The following is an 18,871-nucleotide window of genomic DNA, read 5'->3' on the forward strand; positions in this document are numbered from 1 at the left end:
ATGTGTAGCCATAAGGAAATTGACTTGAGTGGAGCAGAGGGTGGATGCTGGGGAGAGGTAAGAAATATTGTTGGACAGATAGGATGGGGGCAGATTAGGGAGGGCTTTGGAAATTAGGCTGAGGGAGAAGGTATGGTACAATGCAAAATACACTGAATTTGGAGTCAGAGAACCTGGGTTTGAATTGTTGCTCTGTATTATAACATTATAATTATTATAGAATTTATAATTATATATAAATATAATATGATATAATATATAAGTATTCTAAGTATTATAGTTAGAGCTAGAAGGGACCACAAGGACTTTTTGAAGCATTTGTATTTTAGAGGAGAACAGACTCAAAGAAGTGACTTGTCCAAGGTCACACAGTCTGGATTTGATTTGGTAGGTGATGAAGGAATCATCATTGGTTCCTGAGGAGGTGGATGACGGCATCATAGATTGGATGTTGGAGGCCATTTAGTGCAACCCCTTCATTTTACAGATGGAGAAATTGAGGCCCAGATTTGCTCAAGATCACAGAGGTAGTAAGTGGCAGAATTAAGGTTCATATCCCAGCTCTTTATTTCCAAATCCAATGCTCTAATCCACACCCCTCATTTTCCAGAGGAGGAAGCTAAGGTACTAAGTCATAGGAAAAAGATTTGAACTCGGGTCCTTTGATTGCAAACAGAGGCTTTCCATTTTGCTATGCTGTGCATATATGTGATTTGTTAGGAAGATTAGTTTGGCAGTAGTGTATAGGATTGCCAGGGATGGATAGTCAGGAGTGGGAAGAGATATGAGTGCAAGAGACTAGCCGGGAGGCTGCTGCAGTAATCCAGGCATGAAGTGAGGAGAGCTTGGACTACAATGGTGGTAGTAGGAATGGAGAGGCAGGGATGAATCTGGAAGATATCCCAAAGGAGAAATCACAGCACTCAGCAGCACTGTCTGCAAGGGATGGAGAAAGAAGAGTCCAAGGTGATTCTCAGGTCTCTAGCTTAGGATTCTGGGTAACACCAGTAGCAACGAAATAATTCATAAAAGGAGAATGGGGTGGAGAGGAGGAAGTAAATGATGATTAATTCAGCTTGGACATGTCGAGATTGAGGAAATCATAGTATAACAGGATCACAGGTATACTGGAAAGGACCTTAGAGGTCATTAAGTTGACCGCACCTTCATTTTACTGACGAGAAAATCAGGGTCTAGAGAATTTGTCCAGGGTCACAAAGCTAGTGTGGGTCTGAGGAGAGATTTGTATTCAATTATATCTGAATCCAAGTTCAGTGTCCAATGTATTATGCCATGATGAGACATCTAAGGCTATAATTTAGCTATAACTAGGGCAGGGTGACTGGACCTTTGTCACAGGCTGCTGAATTTTGAGAGTTCTTTTTAGCACTTGCAGTCATTTAGCAGCCTAGAAATAAGGAAGATAATCTATTTAGCAAGAATAATTAGTTGATATAGAAGGCTATCAGATAGTCCAGCTTCCTATTCCAGAGGAGCTCCTTTCAGCTGTCCCTTTCACATCCACTGCCTCCAGAAGACACCATTGGTGCTGCTGCCATGGGTGTGGTTTATGCTACTTGCTTGAGGTTCAGAAATGTCTAGTTATTGCTCTGGTGATGGTTAAAGTTCTGAGAAGAGATTAACTTTCACAGGAGAGAGTATTGGACATCATATTAGAGGACTGTGGACTGACTCTCAGGGAGAGAGAGGTGAGGGAGCACTCCTAGGTAGGTAGGTAGATTAAGTTAGGAGAAAACTAGAGTCATGGAAGTTATGACTTCCTTCCTTCCTTCCTTCCTTCCTTCCTTCCTTCCTTCCTTCCTTCCTTCCTTCCTTCCTTCCTTCCTTCCTTCCTTCCTTCCTTCCTTCCTTCCTTTCTTCCTTCCTTCCTTCCTTCCCCCTTGTGGCCCACTGACCAATGGTTTCCCAATTTGTGGTCTGGAGTGAAATTTAGACACATCTAGGGCACTTGTCTACTAGGAAGATAGTGGCAGGGCTCATAGGATCATTGATTTAAAGTTGGAAGGGACCCTAGAGGCCACTGAGTCCTAATCTCTCAGATGAAGAAATGGAGTCTTGGAGAGCTTAAGTGACTTGCCTGGAGTTGTACAATGTCTGGGCAGAACTTGAACTCAGGTCTTCCTGACCCCAAGTTTTGCTGTACTGTGTCACTTAGCTGCCTACAAGGTCCCCATATTGTTTTTTACTTTCAGATAGGAAGAAGGGGGTCTAGGAAGCCCCACTTCTAGCACAAGCTATAAGGGAGAAGCCAGCTTCCGCAGAATCTCCAGGGTTTTCTGTTTCCCACTGTGGCTTTCTTGGGTCCCCTTCTATCCTAGCCTAGTGTGAGTGGGAACTCCATCGATCTCTTAACTCATTTGTAGCCTAAGCCTCAGATTTCCTTGAATCTCAAGGATTTGGTGGTGGGGGAAGGCAATGTTTGGGGCAACTTTGATTTCTATTTGTTTTTCCTGTAAGGCACATCATTCCTCTGGGTGAATGAGCTCTTTTTGCTTGCCCTGCTAACACCTGATTAGCATTAGCTTGTAATGGAAGGCAGCCTGTGAACTGCTCCCTTGGATCTGTTAATTTAGCCACAATCAATGTCACTGAGGTTTGCGTGCCGGTGCTCCTCTACCCGGAAGGATGCTCACTCAGCTAATCCACATACCCCCTTTTTCATCTTTAAGAATGAAATACGGAGGTTCCCGATGGGGACAGATAGGCCTTCCACTTCTGAATGAAGAAGGGAATGTCTAGTGAAGCCTTCTGAGGCCTTGGAGCAACCAGGCTAGGGCTATCTCTGGACAGCTGGTAGGCCTGCCCCATCAGGGCACAAAATCCTACAGTATGCCCAGAGATGCCAGCCTATCCTGGGTAGAGAGCTGTTCACTAAAGGCAGGGAAGATGCGAGGATGGGAAGCCTTTACTGTGTTGGAATCTCTGGGCAGGTCTGAACCCATAGGAGGAAATCTGAAGGGCTAGTCCCAATAGCTCTGGCTGGCTTGATTTTAATGAAAACCAAAAAACCCCCCAATCAAACCTTAAACCCACAATCCTCCCTTACCACGTTTTCATCGTGACTCCCTTCCTCTTCCTCTTTCCCAAGTAGGTCTAACAACTTCTCTTTTATCAGCTGAAAAAGAAACAGACTTGGATGGGCTCAAGTATCAGAATGACACAAAATCACCAAACCACACACAGCCGGGGTCACAGCTTTAGACTCAGGCAGACTAAAAAATGTGTGTCATATATAAATAATATACACACATATGTGTGTATATATAAGTACATACACATACATATATACATGTATGTATATATGGAATACAATAAAATAAAACCCCACTCGTACAGAGTGGGGGTGAATGGGCTTAACACACCTGATCTTCTGGCAGGAAACCTCTGAAGGCTGCTTGAGGCTAGAATGGAATTTTTCTCTACTGTATTTTGTTCCGAATAGGTGAACCGTTTGTCTGGGGCTTAGACAGATTCATGCATAAACACAAACATACACATCGGTATACAGATTTGTACATGTAATGCACAGATATTCATGCATATCAATCTATATATGGAATTTCGTTAAGGTGGATACTGTTCAGAATAGACAGGTTGGTAGATATACACACATGTATATGTATGTATATATATACATACACATATATACACACAAAACAATATATAATATACATATCCACACACATACATGTTATATTTAATATATGTATATGTGCATATTATATACACATACATACACATATGCGTATGCATGCATGCATGTATGTATCTATGCCAGAAGCCTGGACTTTTGTTTCTAAATGGAGGTTGAAACCAGGAACAAAACTAGGCAGGTCTAAGTGGGGAGTGTTGTGGGAAAAGGGAAGGGAATGAGAGTATAGGAAGGAAGAGAGGATGGAAAAAAGGAGGGAAAGGGGAGCAGAAAATAAGAGAAGAGAGGAGAGGAAAGAAGGGAAGTGAGAAGGAAGAAAAAGAGTATAGAAGAAGAAAAGTGAGGGGGAAGGAAGAGAGGTGAAGAGGAAAAAGAGGAAAGGAGAGGTAAAGAGGAAGGAATGGAGGGTGTTTCATCCTATGTCGTTGGCGTAGCCTTGACCTCTAACTTGGGTCACTCAGGATCCACATGATCACAACTATGATAACTACTTAATGTCCGAGACCATTGTGCCTAAGTGCAGAGCTCTGCTCATAGATTTCAGCAACTCTTTTTGCTGATGGGCTCAAGGTCTGGTCATTTGTCTGTAGTCAGTCTTTGGGGGTGGACATGACTGACAGAGGTAGGGATCTGTGGTGACAATTTGTCACAGTATCCAAGATCAAGAAGTAGAAGGGACCCCAGAGGCCTTCTAGCTCAGCTCACATACTTTATAGATGAAGAAGCTGAAGTGTCTTATTCAAGATTACCCATATGGTTTTCATTAAAAGTGGGATTTCAACTCAATGCTTCTGTCTTTTGAGTCACTGCTTTGTCCACAGAACCATGTTCACTTTCCTGTGGTTTGTGGAACAGTAGATCCTAGAGCTTGGTTCTGTAAATTTGGGAACTGGAGTGTAGGAAGAGGGCCTTAGGGTCAGGGTCTGGAGAGCATCACATTTCAAAAGAATTTAGAAACAACTGTGAATGTTACCTCATAAATGTAGTCAAAGAGCTCTAGGATTGTAAGGATACTAGCACCGATAAACAATCCCATCTGACCACCGATGTCCCCTGTGGAGAAAAGAGAAAAGTCCATTTTTATTTTCTTTAGAGAGGTGGTTTCTGTGGTGTATACTCCCCACACTCCTCTGAGATAATGTGATCATGTACCTTGTCTTATGAGGCTTTGGCAAGAACCCCCAAAGCTCTCTCTGAAGATGGAGAAACCACAATACAGAATGAGAAAGAAGGCTTGGGTTATCTCCCAGGTCAGGATGAGAGTTAAGATTCACACTCATGACTTGCATACGGTTACAGTTACAGAATCTACATTGCCTCTGTTGTTCTCTCATTGAATGAGGGCAAGATGCTCCTTCCTTTGAAGCTGACTAAGAACATATGGTAGAAACAAAAAAGGCAAACTAGGCTATCTTTTGCCTCATTTCTTATTTAGCTTTAATCACTGAATGGGTGTTGCCTCAGACAAACTGAGACCTGGGAAAGACCTTCGCTTTAAAAGACCAAGGCTTCCTAGTGCATCTGGGGCCACTTTCAGTTGGCCTGATCTGTGCCTTGCCACTGGACCCAGATGGCTCTGGAGGAAAGAATGAGGCTGGTGACTTTGCCCAGCCTTCCCTCACTTAAATTCAATTCACTTGCAAGTCGAGACATCACTTTACTGATGTCATTGGTCCACTTCAAGAACAAAGGATAAGCAACAAGAAGAAGAACATATAACTGCCAAGTGGCCTGAGATAAATCCACAGGTGGCTGAGATGGTCATCTAGAGGTTGGTGTCCAGTGGTCACAATGATTCTTCCCCCATGGTGAAGTTCTCTTGGTGAATATTTGTATGTATCTCTGTATAATGTGTTCCCTATAGATGGTAATATGTGTGGTGTGTATATGTAATGTGTGTAGGTGTGTGACTATATGTGTGTGATGTGTGTATGTGTATGTTCTGTGCATGTAGTTGATGTGTGCATATGCGTGTGGTGTATATATGTGTATGTATATATATGTGGTATATATGTGTGTGTAGCATATGTATGGTATGTGTGTGTGTAGGTTGTGTGTGTGTATGTGTGTGTGGGCGTGTGAAGGGGAATGAGAAGCCTTTTGGGTTGAAGGCTCTGGGGTGTTCAGGCAGCACCTTCTCCCTGCTGAAGGGTGGGCAGATGGCAGTATTGTTTGCTATTGGCGGAAGGAGGAAGAAGATGCTGGGAATGAGCCCCTCTTCCCATCAGAGCCAGTGCAAACATCTTTGGCAGGTCAGATTTCAAGCTTCCTTTTCCTTTCCATCTTTTTTAATGGAGGTGGCATGAGAACACATCATAAATTCAGTTCAGGAAATAAAGGTCAGACCCAGCAAGAGGCTTGGCAAGCATTTCAATCCCTTGCTGGGGATGACATCTGATGACAACAAGTGAAGATGCTGGTCTCCCAGGGTGAGGAGGTCACCTCACCCAGGCTCCACCAAGTCAGTGCCATAGTAACCTGTGTGGCTTGGCTACGAACCCTATTTACTGTTGGGAAAACTGTGCCTGGGCTCCATTCCAGGCCTCAACCTTGAGGAAGCAAAGTGAGGGAAAAAGAAGCCATTCACTTTGGAACTCAGTGCCAGGCATCTGGGGTCTCAGGTTGAGTCCTGGTCAGAGCCAGTTTTAGGCATAAGGGGGATGTGGAGTGGAGGGTGCCATGAAGGGCCTTGCTGTCCCCCCAACACTTCCACTATTCAGCTTAGTGTGTGCCCCAATTCCAGTCTCCAGCCTTAGAGCCCCATCCAATTGGTTTAGGCCAAACACAGATGGTATCCATTCTGAGGTCAGTAAGATCAGTGGTCTGAGAACCTTACCCATAGCAGGCTCTTGATAAATACTTGTTAAGTCCATGGTTGAGGTCATGGGATCCTAGGGCTAAAGCCAAGGACCTCTGAGGCCATTTAATCCAACCACCTCATTTTATGGTTGAAGAAACTGAGGCTCAAAGTAGTTTAATGACTTGTTTAAGGTCACAAAGGTAGTAAGTGCCAGGATCTGAACCCAGGTTGCCTGGTTTTAAATCCAGCACCCTTTACATCGGACTAAACTGCCTCCCATCCGGGATTGGAATCTCAGACTCACAGAGTGGAAAGGGAGCTCAGAGGCCCCTGAGTTTAGCCTGTGCCTGAACAATATCCAATATCCCCGGACAAGTGGCAATCTAGCCTCTGCTTGAAGACCTCAAGAGATGGGGAGCTCACTTGAAACAGATAGGTAGGGCAATGGATACAGCACTAAGCCTAGAGTCAGGAAGACCTGAGTTCAAATCCTGCCTCATGCACTGTGTGACCCTGACCAAGTTACTTAACTTCTGTCTGCCTCAGTGTCCTCATCCATTAAATTCTGTTTTCTCTACCACAGAGAACACGTTTGGCTTCTCGTTCATTTCATCTTTAGTTTGGATGACTTTCTCAGTTTTTTTCCCTGAAGAGCAGATTTTAGGGGAAATAATAATACTGGGGACAGCTAGGTGGCGCTGTAGGGGATAGAGTGCTAGGGTTGGAGTCTGGAAGACTCCTCTTCCTGAGTTCAAATCCAGCCTCAGAAACTTAGTAGCTGTGTGACTGTGGGCTAGTCACCCCACCCTGTTTGCCTCAGTTTCCTCATGGATACAATGAGTTTGGAGAAGGAAATGGCAAACCACTCCAGTATCTTTGCCAAGAAAACCCCAAATGGGGTCACTAAGAGTCAGATGCAGCTGAAAACAGACTAAACCATACCAACAAATAATACCATTATTTCTATAGCGCCTTGAGGTTTGCAAAGCATTTTGCAAGTTATTTCGTTCCACAACAACCTTGTGAAGTAGATCTTATTATTGTCCCCATTTTATAGATAAAGAAACTGAGACTGAGAGATGCTAAGCAATTTTCTCTCTAGTAAACGTCTGAGGCAGGATTTGAACTCATTTCTTCCTCATTCTAGTCTAGTGCTCTATTCCTTGTGCCACCCAGAACAGAAGATAGGAGGTGCCCATCTTCCCATGCCACTGCTACAATGGAGGAAAGATTTTACTCTCTGCTGTTTTCCCCAAATTTCAATGTCCAGGCCTAGGCCAAGATAAAGTGGTAGATGTAAAAATATTGGACTGGGATGCTGACCCTGCAGTCAACCAGCTATGTAGGACAAGTCTTTGGGCAAGTCTTCCCCCTCCCTCCTCCCTGTCTCCTTATGCTTCCATTTCTCCCTCTTGAAAAGGAGTTGGATCAGGTCATCTTGGAGGCCCCTCCCAGCTCTGATAGTCCATAATGCTCTGCTCTTAAGACTAAAGGATCCTTCACCTTTATATATAGCAAACAGGCTCTCGATAAATACTTGTTAAGTTGAATTGACTGGAATTCACACTGGGAGACGCTGTTACAGTAAAACCTCTCTAATGTGAGGTCCATTGATTCAGAATTTGGGGTAATTTAATCTCAGTTCATTCATTCAACACACATTTTAAGCACCTACTAGAAGGACTGCGTTCAGTAAGATACAAAAATAAATGAGGCAATTTTGTATCAGTAAGACATGTAAAATGCTTTCATCCACTGAATTTTTAGGGTCTCAATCATATTAGGGAATTTCAGTCTAGAATCAACAACTGTTTTTACATGGCTTCTTTTTCAGTTATGAACTCCAGACCATATGAGAACAATAGTTATGGTGGAAAGAGCTGGTCTGGAAATCACTGGACCTCGGTTCTAGACCAACTGTGTGTTCTTAGACAAGTCAATGCTCCTCTCTGGGGCTCGGCTTCTTCCTCTGTGAAAGTGAGAGGTTTGATTAGATGATGTCCAAGGTCCTTCCTAGAACCAACCTTCTCCACTGTAAAATTCAATGTTCCAACATTCCATGTTCTAAGGCCTCTTCTAGTGCTAACATTTTATATTCTAAGGCCTTTTTCCAGGGCCAACATTCTACTTTCTGACATTCTGTGTTCTAACATTCTATATTCTAAGGCCTCTATTAGTGCTAGCATTCTGTATTCTATTCCAGGGTTAACATTCTGTGGTCTAACATTCTATGTTCTATGACCTCTTCTAGTGCTAACATTCTATGTTCCAAGGCTTCTCTAGAGCTAACATTCTATGTCTAATACCAACTTTCTATGTTTTAAATTCAACATTCTATGTTGTAACATTCTATATTCTAAGGCCAAAATTCTATGTTTTAACATTCTGAGTTCTAATAGTCTGTGATCTAAGGCCTTTTCTAGTGCTAATATTCCATGTTCTAAGACCTCTTCTAGGGCTAATATTCTATGTTCTGTTCCGGGGCTAACATTCTATGTTCTAACATTCTTTCTTCTAATATTCTATGTTCTAAGATCTCTTCTAGTGCTAACATTCTATGTTCTATTCCAGGACTAACATTCTATATTGCTAACATTCTGTATTCTAAGGCCTTTTCTAGTGCTAACATTCTATATTTTATTCCAGGGCTAACATTCTATATCCTCACATTCTGTGTTCTAAGATCTCTTTAGTGATAACATTCTGTGTCCCAACATTTATATTCTAACATTCTATATTCTATTCTAGGGCTAACATTCTATGTTCTGAGGCCTCTTCTAGTGCTATCATTTTTGTTGTAAGGTCAACATTCTCTGTTCTAACACTATGTATTCTAACATTCTATGCTCTAAGTCCTCTTCCAGTGCTAACCTTCTATGTTCTATTCCAGGACTAACATTCTATGTTCTAATATTCTGTGTTCTAACATTCTGTCTTCTAAGGCCTCTCCTAGTGCTAACATTCTGTGTTATAATGTTCTATGTTCTAAGAACTCTTCTAATGCTAAATTCTATGTTCCAAGGCCTCTTCTAGTACTATCATTTCATGTTCTAACATTCTATGTTATATTCCAGGGCTAACACTCTATGTCCTAACATTCTATGTTCTAAGACCTCTTCTAGTGCTAACATCCCATGCTCTAAAATTCTATGTTCTATTCCAGGGCTAACATTCTGTGCTCTAATATTCTGTGTTCTAACATTCTATATTCCAAAACTTCTTCTATTGCTAAAATTCTATGTTCCAAGGCCTCTTCTAGTACTAACATTTATGTTCTAAGGCCTCTTCTTGTGCTAACATTCTCTTTTCTAACATTCTATGTTCTATTCCAGGGCTAACATTCTATTTTCTAACATACTCTGTTCTAAGACCTCTTCCAGGGCTAACATTTTGTGTCCTAATATTCTATGTTCTAAGGACAATATTCTATGTTCTAACATTCTATACTTTAAAGCCTCTTCTAGGGATAACATTCTGTGTTCTTTTCCAGGACTAACATCCTATGTTCTAACATCCTGTGTTCTAACATTCTAAAGGTCTCTTTTAGTGCTAACATTCTATGTTCTGTTTCAGGGCTAACATTATTTATTCTAACATTCTATGTTCTATGGCCTCTTTTAGGGCTAACATTCTATGTTCTGAGGCCTCTTCTAGTGCTATCATTCTATGTCCTAACATTCTGTATTCTATTTTAGGGATAACATTCTTTGTTCTAATATTCTGTGTTCTCACATTTTATGTTCCAAGACCTCTTCTAACGCTAACATTTTATGTTCCAAGGCCTCTTCTAGAGCTAATACTCTATGTTGTAACATTCAATGTTCTAAGGCCAACATTCTCTGTTCTAACATTCTGTATTGTAGCATTCTATGTTCTAAGCCCTCTTCTAGTGCTAACCTTCTATGTTCTATTCCAGAACTAACATTCTATGTTCTAACATTCCATGTTCTAAGACCTCTTCTACTGCTAACATTCTGTGTCCTAACATTCTATGTTCTAGGACCTCTTCTAGGGCTAACATTCTATGTTCTATTTCACAGCTAACATTCTATGTTCTAAAATTCTATGCTCTAAGGTCTCTTCTGGTGCTAACATTCTATGTTCTAACATTCTGTGTTCCAACATTCTATATTCTATTCCAGGGGGAGGTAACATTCTATGTTTTAACATTCTGTGTCCTAACATTCTATGTTCTAAGACCTCTTCTAATGCCATCATTCTATGTTCCAAGGCCTCTTCTAGAGCTAACATTATATGTTGTAACATTCTATGTTCTAAGGCCAACATTCTATGTTCTAACATTCTGTGTTCTAACATTCTATATTCTAAAGTCACTCCTCGTGCTAACATTCTGTGTTCTAATATTCTATGTTCTAAGATTTCTTCTAATGCTAACCTTCTATGTTCTATTCCAGGGCTAACATTCTAAGTTCTAACATTCTGTGTTCTAACATTCTATATTCTAAAGCCTCTCCTAGTGCTAACATTATGTGTTCTAATATTCTGTTCTAAGAATTCTTCTAATGCTAACATTCTATGTTGCAAGGCCTCTTCTAGTGTTATCACATTCAATGTTCTATTTTAGGGCTAACATTCTGTATTCTAACATTCTGTGTTCCAACATTCTATGTTCTATTGCAGGGGTAATATTCTATGTTTTAATATTCTGTGTCCTAACATTCTATGTTCTAAGACCTCTTCTAATGCTAACATTTTATATTCCAAGGCCTCTTCTAGAACTAACATTCTATGTTGTAATATTCTATGTTCTAAGGCCAACATTCTCTGTTCTAACATTATGTATTCTAACATTCTATGTTCTAAAGCCTCTTCTAGTGCTAACCTTCTGTGTTCCGTTCCAGGGCTAACATTCTAAGTTCTAACATTCTGTGTTCTAACATTCTATGTTCTAAGGCCAACATTGTATGTTCTAACTTTCTGTGTTCTAACATTCTATATTCTAAAGCCTCTCCTAGTGTTAACATCCTGTGTTCTAATATTCTATGTTCTAAGATTTCTTCTAATGCTAACTTTCTATGTTCCAAGGCCTCTTCTAATGCTATCATTCTATGTCCTAACAGTCTATGTTCTATTTTAGGGCTAACATTCTGTATTCTAACATTCTGTGTTCCAACATTCTATGTTCTATTCTAGGGGTAACATTCTATGTTTTAACATTCTGTGTCCTAACATTCTACGTTCTAGGACCTCTTCTAGGGCTAACATTCTATGTTCTATTTCAAAGCTAACATTCTATGTTCTAAAATTTTGTGTTCTAACATTCTATGTTCCAAGGCCTCTTCCATGGTTAACATGATACAATTTTAGCTATCCAAAAAGTGGAATGGGCTGCCTCCAGAATTAGTGGGCTCCCCTTCAAAGGAGGCACATTAGCAATGGTTACTTGGCCACATGTCTGACATGTTGTAGAATGGGATTCTTTTCCAGGTCTGGATTAGTCTTTTAGAAAGCTGCTTTGGGGAAGAGAGGGTCCTTTCCAGCTCTGACATTCATTGACTCTGTGCAAACCATCCATCCCTAAGTCTCCCACAGTGCATTGTGAACTTTCTGACAGTAGGGATTATCTTTTGCCTTTATATCCTCATCTCTTAGCACAGTGCCTGACACATAACCCATAAGGTGTCAAACATGTGGCCTTTGGGTTAAAATGTAATTCGGAAACATTTAACAACATGCATAAAAATGCAATTGAACCTAGATAATGTTAGAGAGTGATCTTCTAGGTCAATATGTGACCCACAGGGATTCTTATGTATGGTTTGATCACCACTTTTCTATTTGAGTTGGACAACACTGCTGTATCATGCATCTACTTCATTCCCAATAGTATTCATCTACTAAGTTTGAATACTTTCAGTGATGGGGAGCTTACTACTTGTCAAGGCACCTCATTTCACTTTGGGATACTTCTATTAGGAGATTCCTTTTTATATCGAACTGGAACCTTCTTGTAAAGGCCAACATCCTATCGAAATTCTCCTGAAATCACAGAATTCTCTAATTTATCATGTTTTAAAATTCTGGATTTTTTGATATTAAAGACAGGTACAGGTCTTTGATATTACACATTTTCCAGGGGCCTGTGACAGGCTCCTCAAACCTGTGGTTTGAGTCTCTAGGGGAAACTAGTGTCGAATGGCCCTTTCTTTTGGACCCAGGGAAACATTGGAAATAAATAGGTGCTGCTATCAAGCCATATAACTTGTGGTGAAAGGTCAGAACAGGATGGGAGAATGAGGGTTCTTATTTTGCTTTTGCTGGGGAGCCCTTGCCACATAGAGCTAACTCTGGGGCTTTCTGGATGTAGAGGGTCTTCATAGATGGGGGCATCTCCTCCCCAGCTCCTGCCTCCTCGGGGCTCTTTTCTGGGGGCTACTATTCTTTCCACTCAACTTCCAGAACATTAATTTGCGAGTGAAGAATCATAGAATCAGGAAGAACTGAGTTCAAATCCTACCTCAGACATCTGCTAGCTGTATGCTCCTGGGCAAGTCACAACCTCTCAACCTCAGTTTCTTCATCTAATGTAAAAATAATAATAATAATATATAATAATAACTAATAATAATAATAATAACACCCATCTCCTATGGTTGTTGTGGGCTTCAAATGAAATAATGCAATGATGCTTTGTAGACCTAAATCATGGCATAAATACTAGCTTTTATTATTACAGAAGAAGGAAGAGACAACTAAAGGAAAAGAGATTTAGTCATCCAAGGTCATGTAATGAGGGGCCTTGGGCAGAGGTGGGATGAGATAGCTGAGGTCACCTCAATCCCAGATCATGCTATTCCCACCACATTACTAGCCCTTCTTTTTTTGTTTTTGTTGGAGTCAATCAGGGTTAAGTGACTTGCTCAGGGTCTCACAACTACTAAGTGTCTGAGGCCAGATTAGAACTCAGGTCCTCTTGACTCTGAGGCTGGTGCTCTATTCACCATCACCTAGTTGTCCCTATATCCCTTCTTAAGGGGCCTAAGTGCTTAGTACATGGCTTGGCATATAGGAGGTATTTAATAAATGCTTGTTGACCCACTGACTTAGAGATAAAACACAAGGGTTCCCCATTTCTGGGGCTGGGAAAGCATAGTATTAGCTCCACAAAATAATAAAAATGACTCATTCATAGAGTTCTATAAGCCTTATAAAGTTTTTTCTCATAAGTGAGGCATGCCAATGTCAAGTACTCCTATTTTATAGATTATGAAATTGAGGTTCACAAAGGTTAAGAGACTTATCCAGGGTCACACAGCTGGGAAATGTTAGATCTAGGTTTGGAATGCACTTCTTCTGACTCTGGGCCCAGCACTTTTAGTGGTAGCACCTGGCAAGACACCAAAGAGATCCCTGCCTGCTGACACCATCACCACCCACCCACCTACATCTCTGGTGAGGTTCTCAGAAAGACATGAATAGCATCTCTGACTTACCAAGTAAGGCTGCGACTTCATATGCTTTCTTCTGCTCAATTGTCTCATAATTGAGTGCTTCAAAAAATATATCCAAAACGAGAATGTTCTCTCTGTTGAAGGAATATTTCGAAGCTTATAAGCAGGCTACCCAATTCCCTTTTCTCCTTTATGTCTCTCTCCCCTATAACCCTAACCCTAAATGCCTGATCTGGCCTCCAGGTCCCAGACACTCCATGGAATTGTGTCCCAGGATCAGAGCTGGGAGGAGGGGCAAGGTGGGCACTGTCCAGAGTGGGTGCACCAAGAGGGACACTTTGGAAGGTTTTTTAAATAAGTCCACATGTCTTTAAAACTAGGAAATCCCACTCTCTGCTTTCTGTGGCACATGGGAATTTACTCTGTGAGAAGCCAAGACTTGAAGTTGGACAGCAACGGCTGAAAGCTCTTTGTGCATGATAACATGCAGGGGACAACAGTGCTCTGACCCAGTCTGCTGTGGAGGCACAGGCCCTCAGCCTTGCTTAGGTTGGACACGGGTCAGGGGTCTGCTACAAGCCCGATTTTGTTGTTGTTCGGCTGTTTCAGTCATGTCTGACTCTTTACTACCGCATTTGGGGTTTTCTTGGCAAAGATGCTGGAGCGGCTTGCCATTTCCTTCTCCGGCTTGTTTGATAGATGAGGAAACTGAGGCAAGTGGGGTTAAGTGACTCGTCCAGGGTCACACAGCTAGTAAGTGTCTGAGGCTGGATTTGAACTCACAAAGATGAGTCCTCCTGACTCCAGCACTCTATCTACTGAGCCACCTCTCTGCCCACAAGCCCTACACCCCTCCTCTTATCCTCTCTCTCTGCTGGGAGTGAAATGGAATAATGATGATAGTAACAACCAGCATTTATACTGTGTTTTAAGCTTTGCGAAGTGCCTTATAATATTAGCTCGTTTTATCCTTATAACAACCCTGGGAGGTAAATCATTATTATTATTTTATAGATTCATTCTTATTATTTTATAGATTTTATATATGAGGAAACTGAGACACAGAGAAGTTATATGACTTGGCTAGGGACATAGAGCGATAAATATCTTGGGTGGGATTTGAACTCAGGTCATTCTGACTCGAAGTCTAGAGTTCCAACCACCACACTACCTAGCTGCATTGGGATGCTGGGATTTGGAACTTCATTCTCCTCTTCCTCCCAAGCATCAGGCAGGCTGGGCTTTTCCTGTGAGGTTTCTCATGTTAGGGGCTGTATTTGGGGAGCCTGAACAGCCCTGGCTTGGGGGAGGGTGCTGGGAAAGAAAAGGTGTGAGTTTGGGAGGGAGCTTCTGGAGGAAATTAATCTATCCTGTTTTGTACTAGGAAGCAGACAAGGCACCAACACACATCTCAGCAGTCAAAGTAATTGTGCTCCTGGAGAATATCTACAAAGCAGCAGGGTTTGGCAAGTCCTACTGTTTCTTCTTTCAATAGAGTCCGCTTGTGGAGAGATTCAAAGCCCACATCTCCCAGTGAGGTGTGAACAAAAACGATTCCAGGTGGGGGGGGGGGAGTGGATCACCATTTCAGAGCCTCCTGGAGGCTGGTTGGTGACATGATGCCTTAAAGGCTCTGGGGGAGCTTCATAGCTGGAGCCAGGACACCTTTGTCAGTTACTAGCTGGGTGACTTTAGCTTCTTTATCTGCAGGATGGGGACTATATACTGTACAGAGAATAATTCATAAACCTTTGGAAGACAAGAAGGGGTTGTGGTTTCTTCATTATGGCAGAACTCCTAATGTGGGAACCTTTTATTCCAATGGAGATTTCAGCTGGTCTTGGACTTAGTAGAAGGTTAAGTGACTTGTCCAGGGTCATACAGCTCATGTCAGATTATAAACCTTAAAGGACTAAATATATGTGAATGATGTGTCTCATCTTCTTTGAGAATAAGGGTACCATATTTCTCGATTCAACTTTTCCCACCACGAAGGAAGATTTGTTTTCAGTGTCTTCTTCCATCAGTTTCCTTACTTGTACCCCTCTATGTTCTTTACCCATTTCCTATCTGTCTCCACCTGTCCTCTCCCTATCCCATACATTTTCTTCATCCATTTTACTCACGAGATATACTTTTCTGACTTGTTAAATTTCTTCTCAAGATACTTGGCCGAAGTCTTGCTGGGAATCTTCACCATGGAGAGCTCCTTATTATAGCGGGTCAGGTTACAGGGCGTCCTGCAGAGACAGTAATTGCTGTCCTTTTCAGCAAGTAGACCTGGTGAGGAGAGAGAGGCAGCACTCAGTTCAAATAGTGGTCACCTACTCAGTTTTTAATACTTCCAGATGTGGGGAACTCACTATCTTGTAGAGTGGGCAGTGGCCTTACCAGGACACTTGTTTGTGAGGACTTCTCATCCCTGAAGGATGCTTTTATCATGCAGGTACACTCACTCATGAGATGCCATGACCTTTAATTCTCTCTCTGTCCTTGGCTCTTTGAGAAGCCCTCCATTGACTCTATTTTCCCATCTCCAAAATGGGCCCTCCTGTTCTACAGGGAAACATCAGATTCCAATAGGGCAGGATTGCTATTGAGCACCACTGCAGAATGAGTCGCCCCAGGAATCTCAGAGCCAGTAAGTTTTGTGGGTTTTGTTTCCTCCCATCCCTTTAGCTTCTTGCAGGGGGAGTGGAAGAGAGACAGTTCAAGTTAGATTTACCCACCTGAAGTCTATGCTTTGCGGCATATGGTGCCCATGAACCGAGTGATAGATGCATTACCCATTACTCTTATGTTTGATTTTTTCTTTCTTTCCTTCTCTTTCTAATCTCCTCTGTATAGTTTCTTTAGAGGATCATAATAAGAGCCGGTGGGAATTCACAGGCCATGTAGTCCAAAGCCCTCATTTTACAGATATGGAAAATAAGGCCCAGAGAGGGTTCAGTGACTTGCCCACGGGCATGAAGAAGCAGGATTTGATCTCAGGCCCTTTCATTCCAAATCCAACACTTTCTTTCTCAGCACCAAACCACCTTGTCCTTTAGGCAGTGTGGATTCTGTCAGACTCTTAATTCAGAAAAGTTTCCAGACCTTCGCCAGTTTTTGTTTCCTCTCCCTTCACTCCCCAACCCTAGCCACACAGCAGGCTCCCCACTGCTCTGGGGGATCAAAACATGAGTCCAGAACTACCTCCCTCTGGCTCCTAGCCACTGAGAAGTCTCCTCTGAAGCTGCTCAAAAGAGTTAGACATTGCTTAAAAATTCTCTCTGTTCATGTGTTTGCAAACTGCTTTGTGAAGTGCCAGGTGAGGCTGCTTCGGAGAGGAGAGAAATTCAGGGCCTTAGCTGGACTGCTCGTTATTTCTCCCAGCAGGCTCCCCAGGCGCTATCATCATTATTCCTGCCTTTCCTGGGGCCTGGACACATTCCAGGAAGGCCAAGGCTTTGGGCCCTGGGACCTTAGCTCATGTAAGATAACTAAGATGGAGTTCTCTTTGTGTTGAATCAATCATGTAAAAAGCTGACTCTCCTTCTTCGTAATATGCCATCTTTTATGTCTGAAGGTGACCCTACCTACCATCAGTAAGGCTTGTGACTCAGAATGTTTTTTTCCAGATCTTTCTCAGTTTCTCATTTCTCCCTCTACTTTTCCATCCTCTGTTTCTTAGTCTTCTCTCCTCCCACGGGTCCTCTCTCCATCCCCTTTCTTCCCATCTCAGCCTTCTTTCAATTTCCAAAATCTGTATTTCTCTTCTCTTAATTTCCCTAGATCTCTCCACTCCTATTCTCACATTAGTCCTTAGACATCACTCTTCTCCATTTGCTCTTTCTCCTCCTCTTCTTCTCTCCTTCCCCAAGTCCTAACTTCATTCTCCATCTTTTCTTCATCTCTTGGCTCTCTCCCTACCTTTCAGTCCTCACTTTACTCTCCATTTCCTTTCCATATTCTAGCCCTTCCTCTTTCTACTTACCATTCACTAACCAACTAACTAACTAACTAGCTAGATAACTAACTAACTAACCTTCTCACCTGATCCTTAGTTCACTATCTTCTGTCTCCTGGCCCTCCCCACATCTTCTGGCCATCATTTCTTTCTATCTTTCCATCTCCTATTTCTATTTCCAACCCTCTCTCCATCACCTGGTCCTCTCTCCACCCTCAGTTTACTCTCTAGTTCATGGACTTCTCCCCATCCAATGAGTTTTCTCCACTCCCCACTCTTTCTCCATCATCTGGCTCCTGCCTTCTCTCCATTTGCCATCTTCTGGTCCTCAGTTCACTATCTAGCTCATAGCCCTCTCCTCATCTGATGAGTTTTTCTGCTCTTCATTCTCTCTCCAACACCTGGACCTCTCACCATCTCCAGTCACCTCTCTCCACTCCCCATAACCTCTCTCTATCCCTTGGCTCTCTCTCTATTCATTAACTCTCTCCTCATTCTTTTTCCTCTCTCCATCTTTTCCCACTTCTTTCCCCACTTTTCTCATTAACTTATTTCCATAAGGTTTGTTCCTTGGAAAGCCCAGATGCTCACGACCATCATTCCTGGCCTTGTCCCACTGTTAAAAAAGAAGGGAAGTCTCCTTCTCCCTTCCTCTGAGAGAAATAAGTAGCTTAGAGTACTGACCTAAGGCTGGCTCCGCACATTCCTTGTGCTGCTCTGGGGTACAGAAAGGGGCATCCCCTGTATGGACAGAAAACAGTGATAAACCAAGTCAGAAACTTGCAAGCGATTCTGTCCTCATCACAGGATCATTCAGAGAAGAGATGAGACCTTTCTTAGATTGCATAGCTAATAAGGAAGAGAGGTAGGACAGAAATATACTTTCTAATAATGATAACAAATCATATCATGCTTTAGGGCAGGGTTCTTTATGTTTATTGTCCCCTGGACCCCTTTGGAAGTCTAGTGAAGCCCATGGACTCTTTCTCAGAAGAATGTTTTTAAATGCATAAAAGAAAAAGCATAGCATTACAAAG

General features: G+C 42.1%; 1 protein-coding gene across 1 annotated transcript in view; it reads right to left on the bottom strand.

Moving 5' to 3' along the window:
- ASIC2 (acid sensing ion channel subunit 2) overlaps nt 1-18,871 on the bottom strand; it is a 353,890-nt gene that overhangs the window by 5,573 nt on the left and 329,446 nt on the right. Inside the window, exons 5-9 of the mRNA XM_036767701.1 lie at nt 18,519-18,575; nt 16,012-16,165; nt 13,928-14,019; nt 4,647-4,726; nt 3,068-3,136 (exon numbers count right to left, since the gene is read on the bottom strand). Of these exons, the coding sequence (XP_036623596.1) occupies nt 3,068-3,136; nt 4,647-4,726; nt 13,928-14,019; nt 16,012-16,165; nt 18,519-18,575 (452 nt within the window). The remainder of the gene's footprint in view (nt 1-3,067; nt 3,137-4,646; nt 4,727-13,927; nt 14,020-16,011; nt 16,166-18,518; nt 18,576-18,871) is intronic.

The sequence above is a fragment of the Trichosurus vulpecula genome, chromosome 7 (genome assembly GCF_011100635.1).
Source record: "Trichosurus vulpecula isolate mTriVul1 chromosome 7, mTriVul1.pri, whole genome shotgun sequence".
Lineage (NCBI taxonomy): Eukaryota > Metazoa > Chordata > Mammalia > Diprotodontia > Phalangeridae > Trichosurus > Trichosurus vulpecula.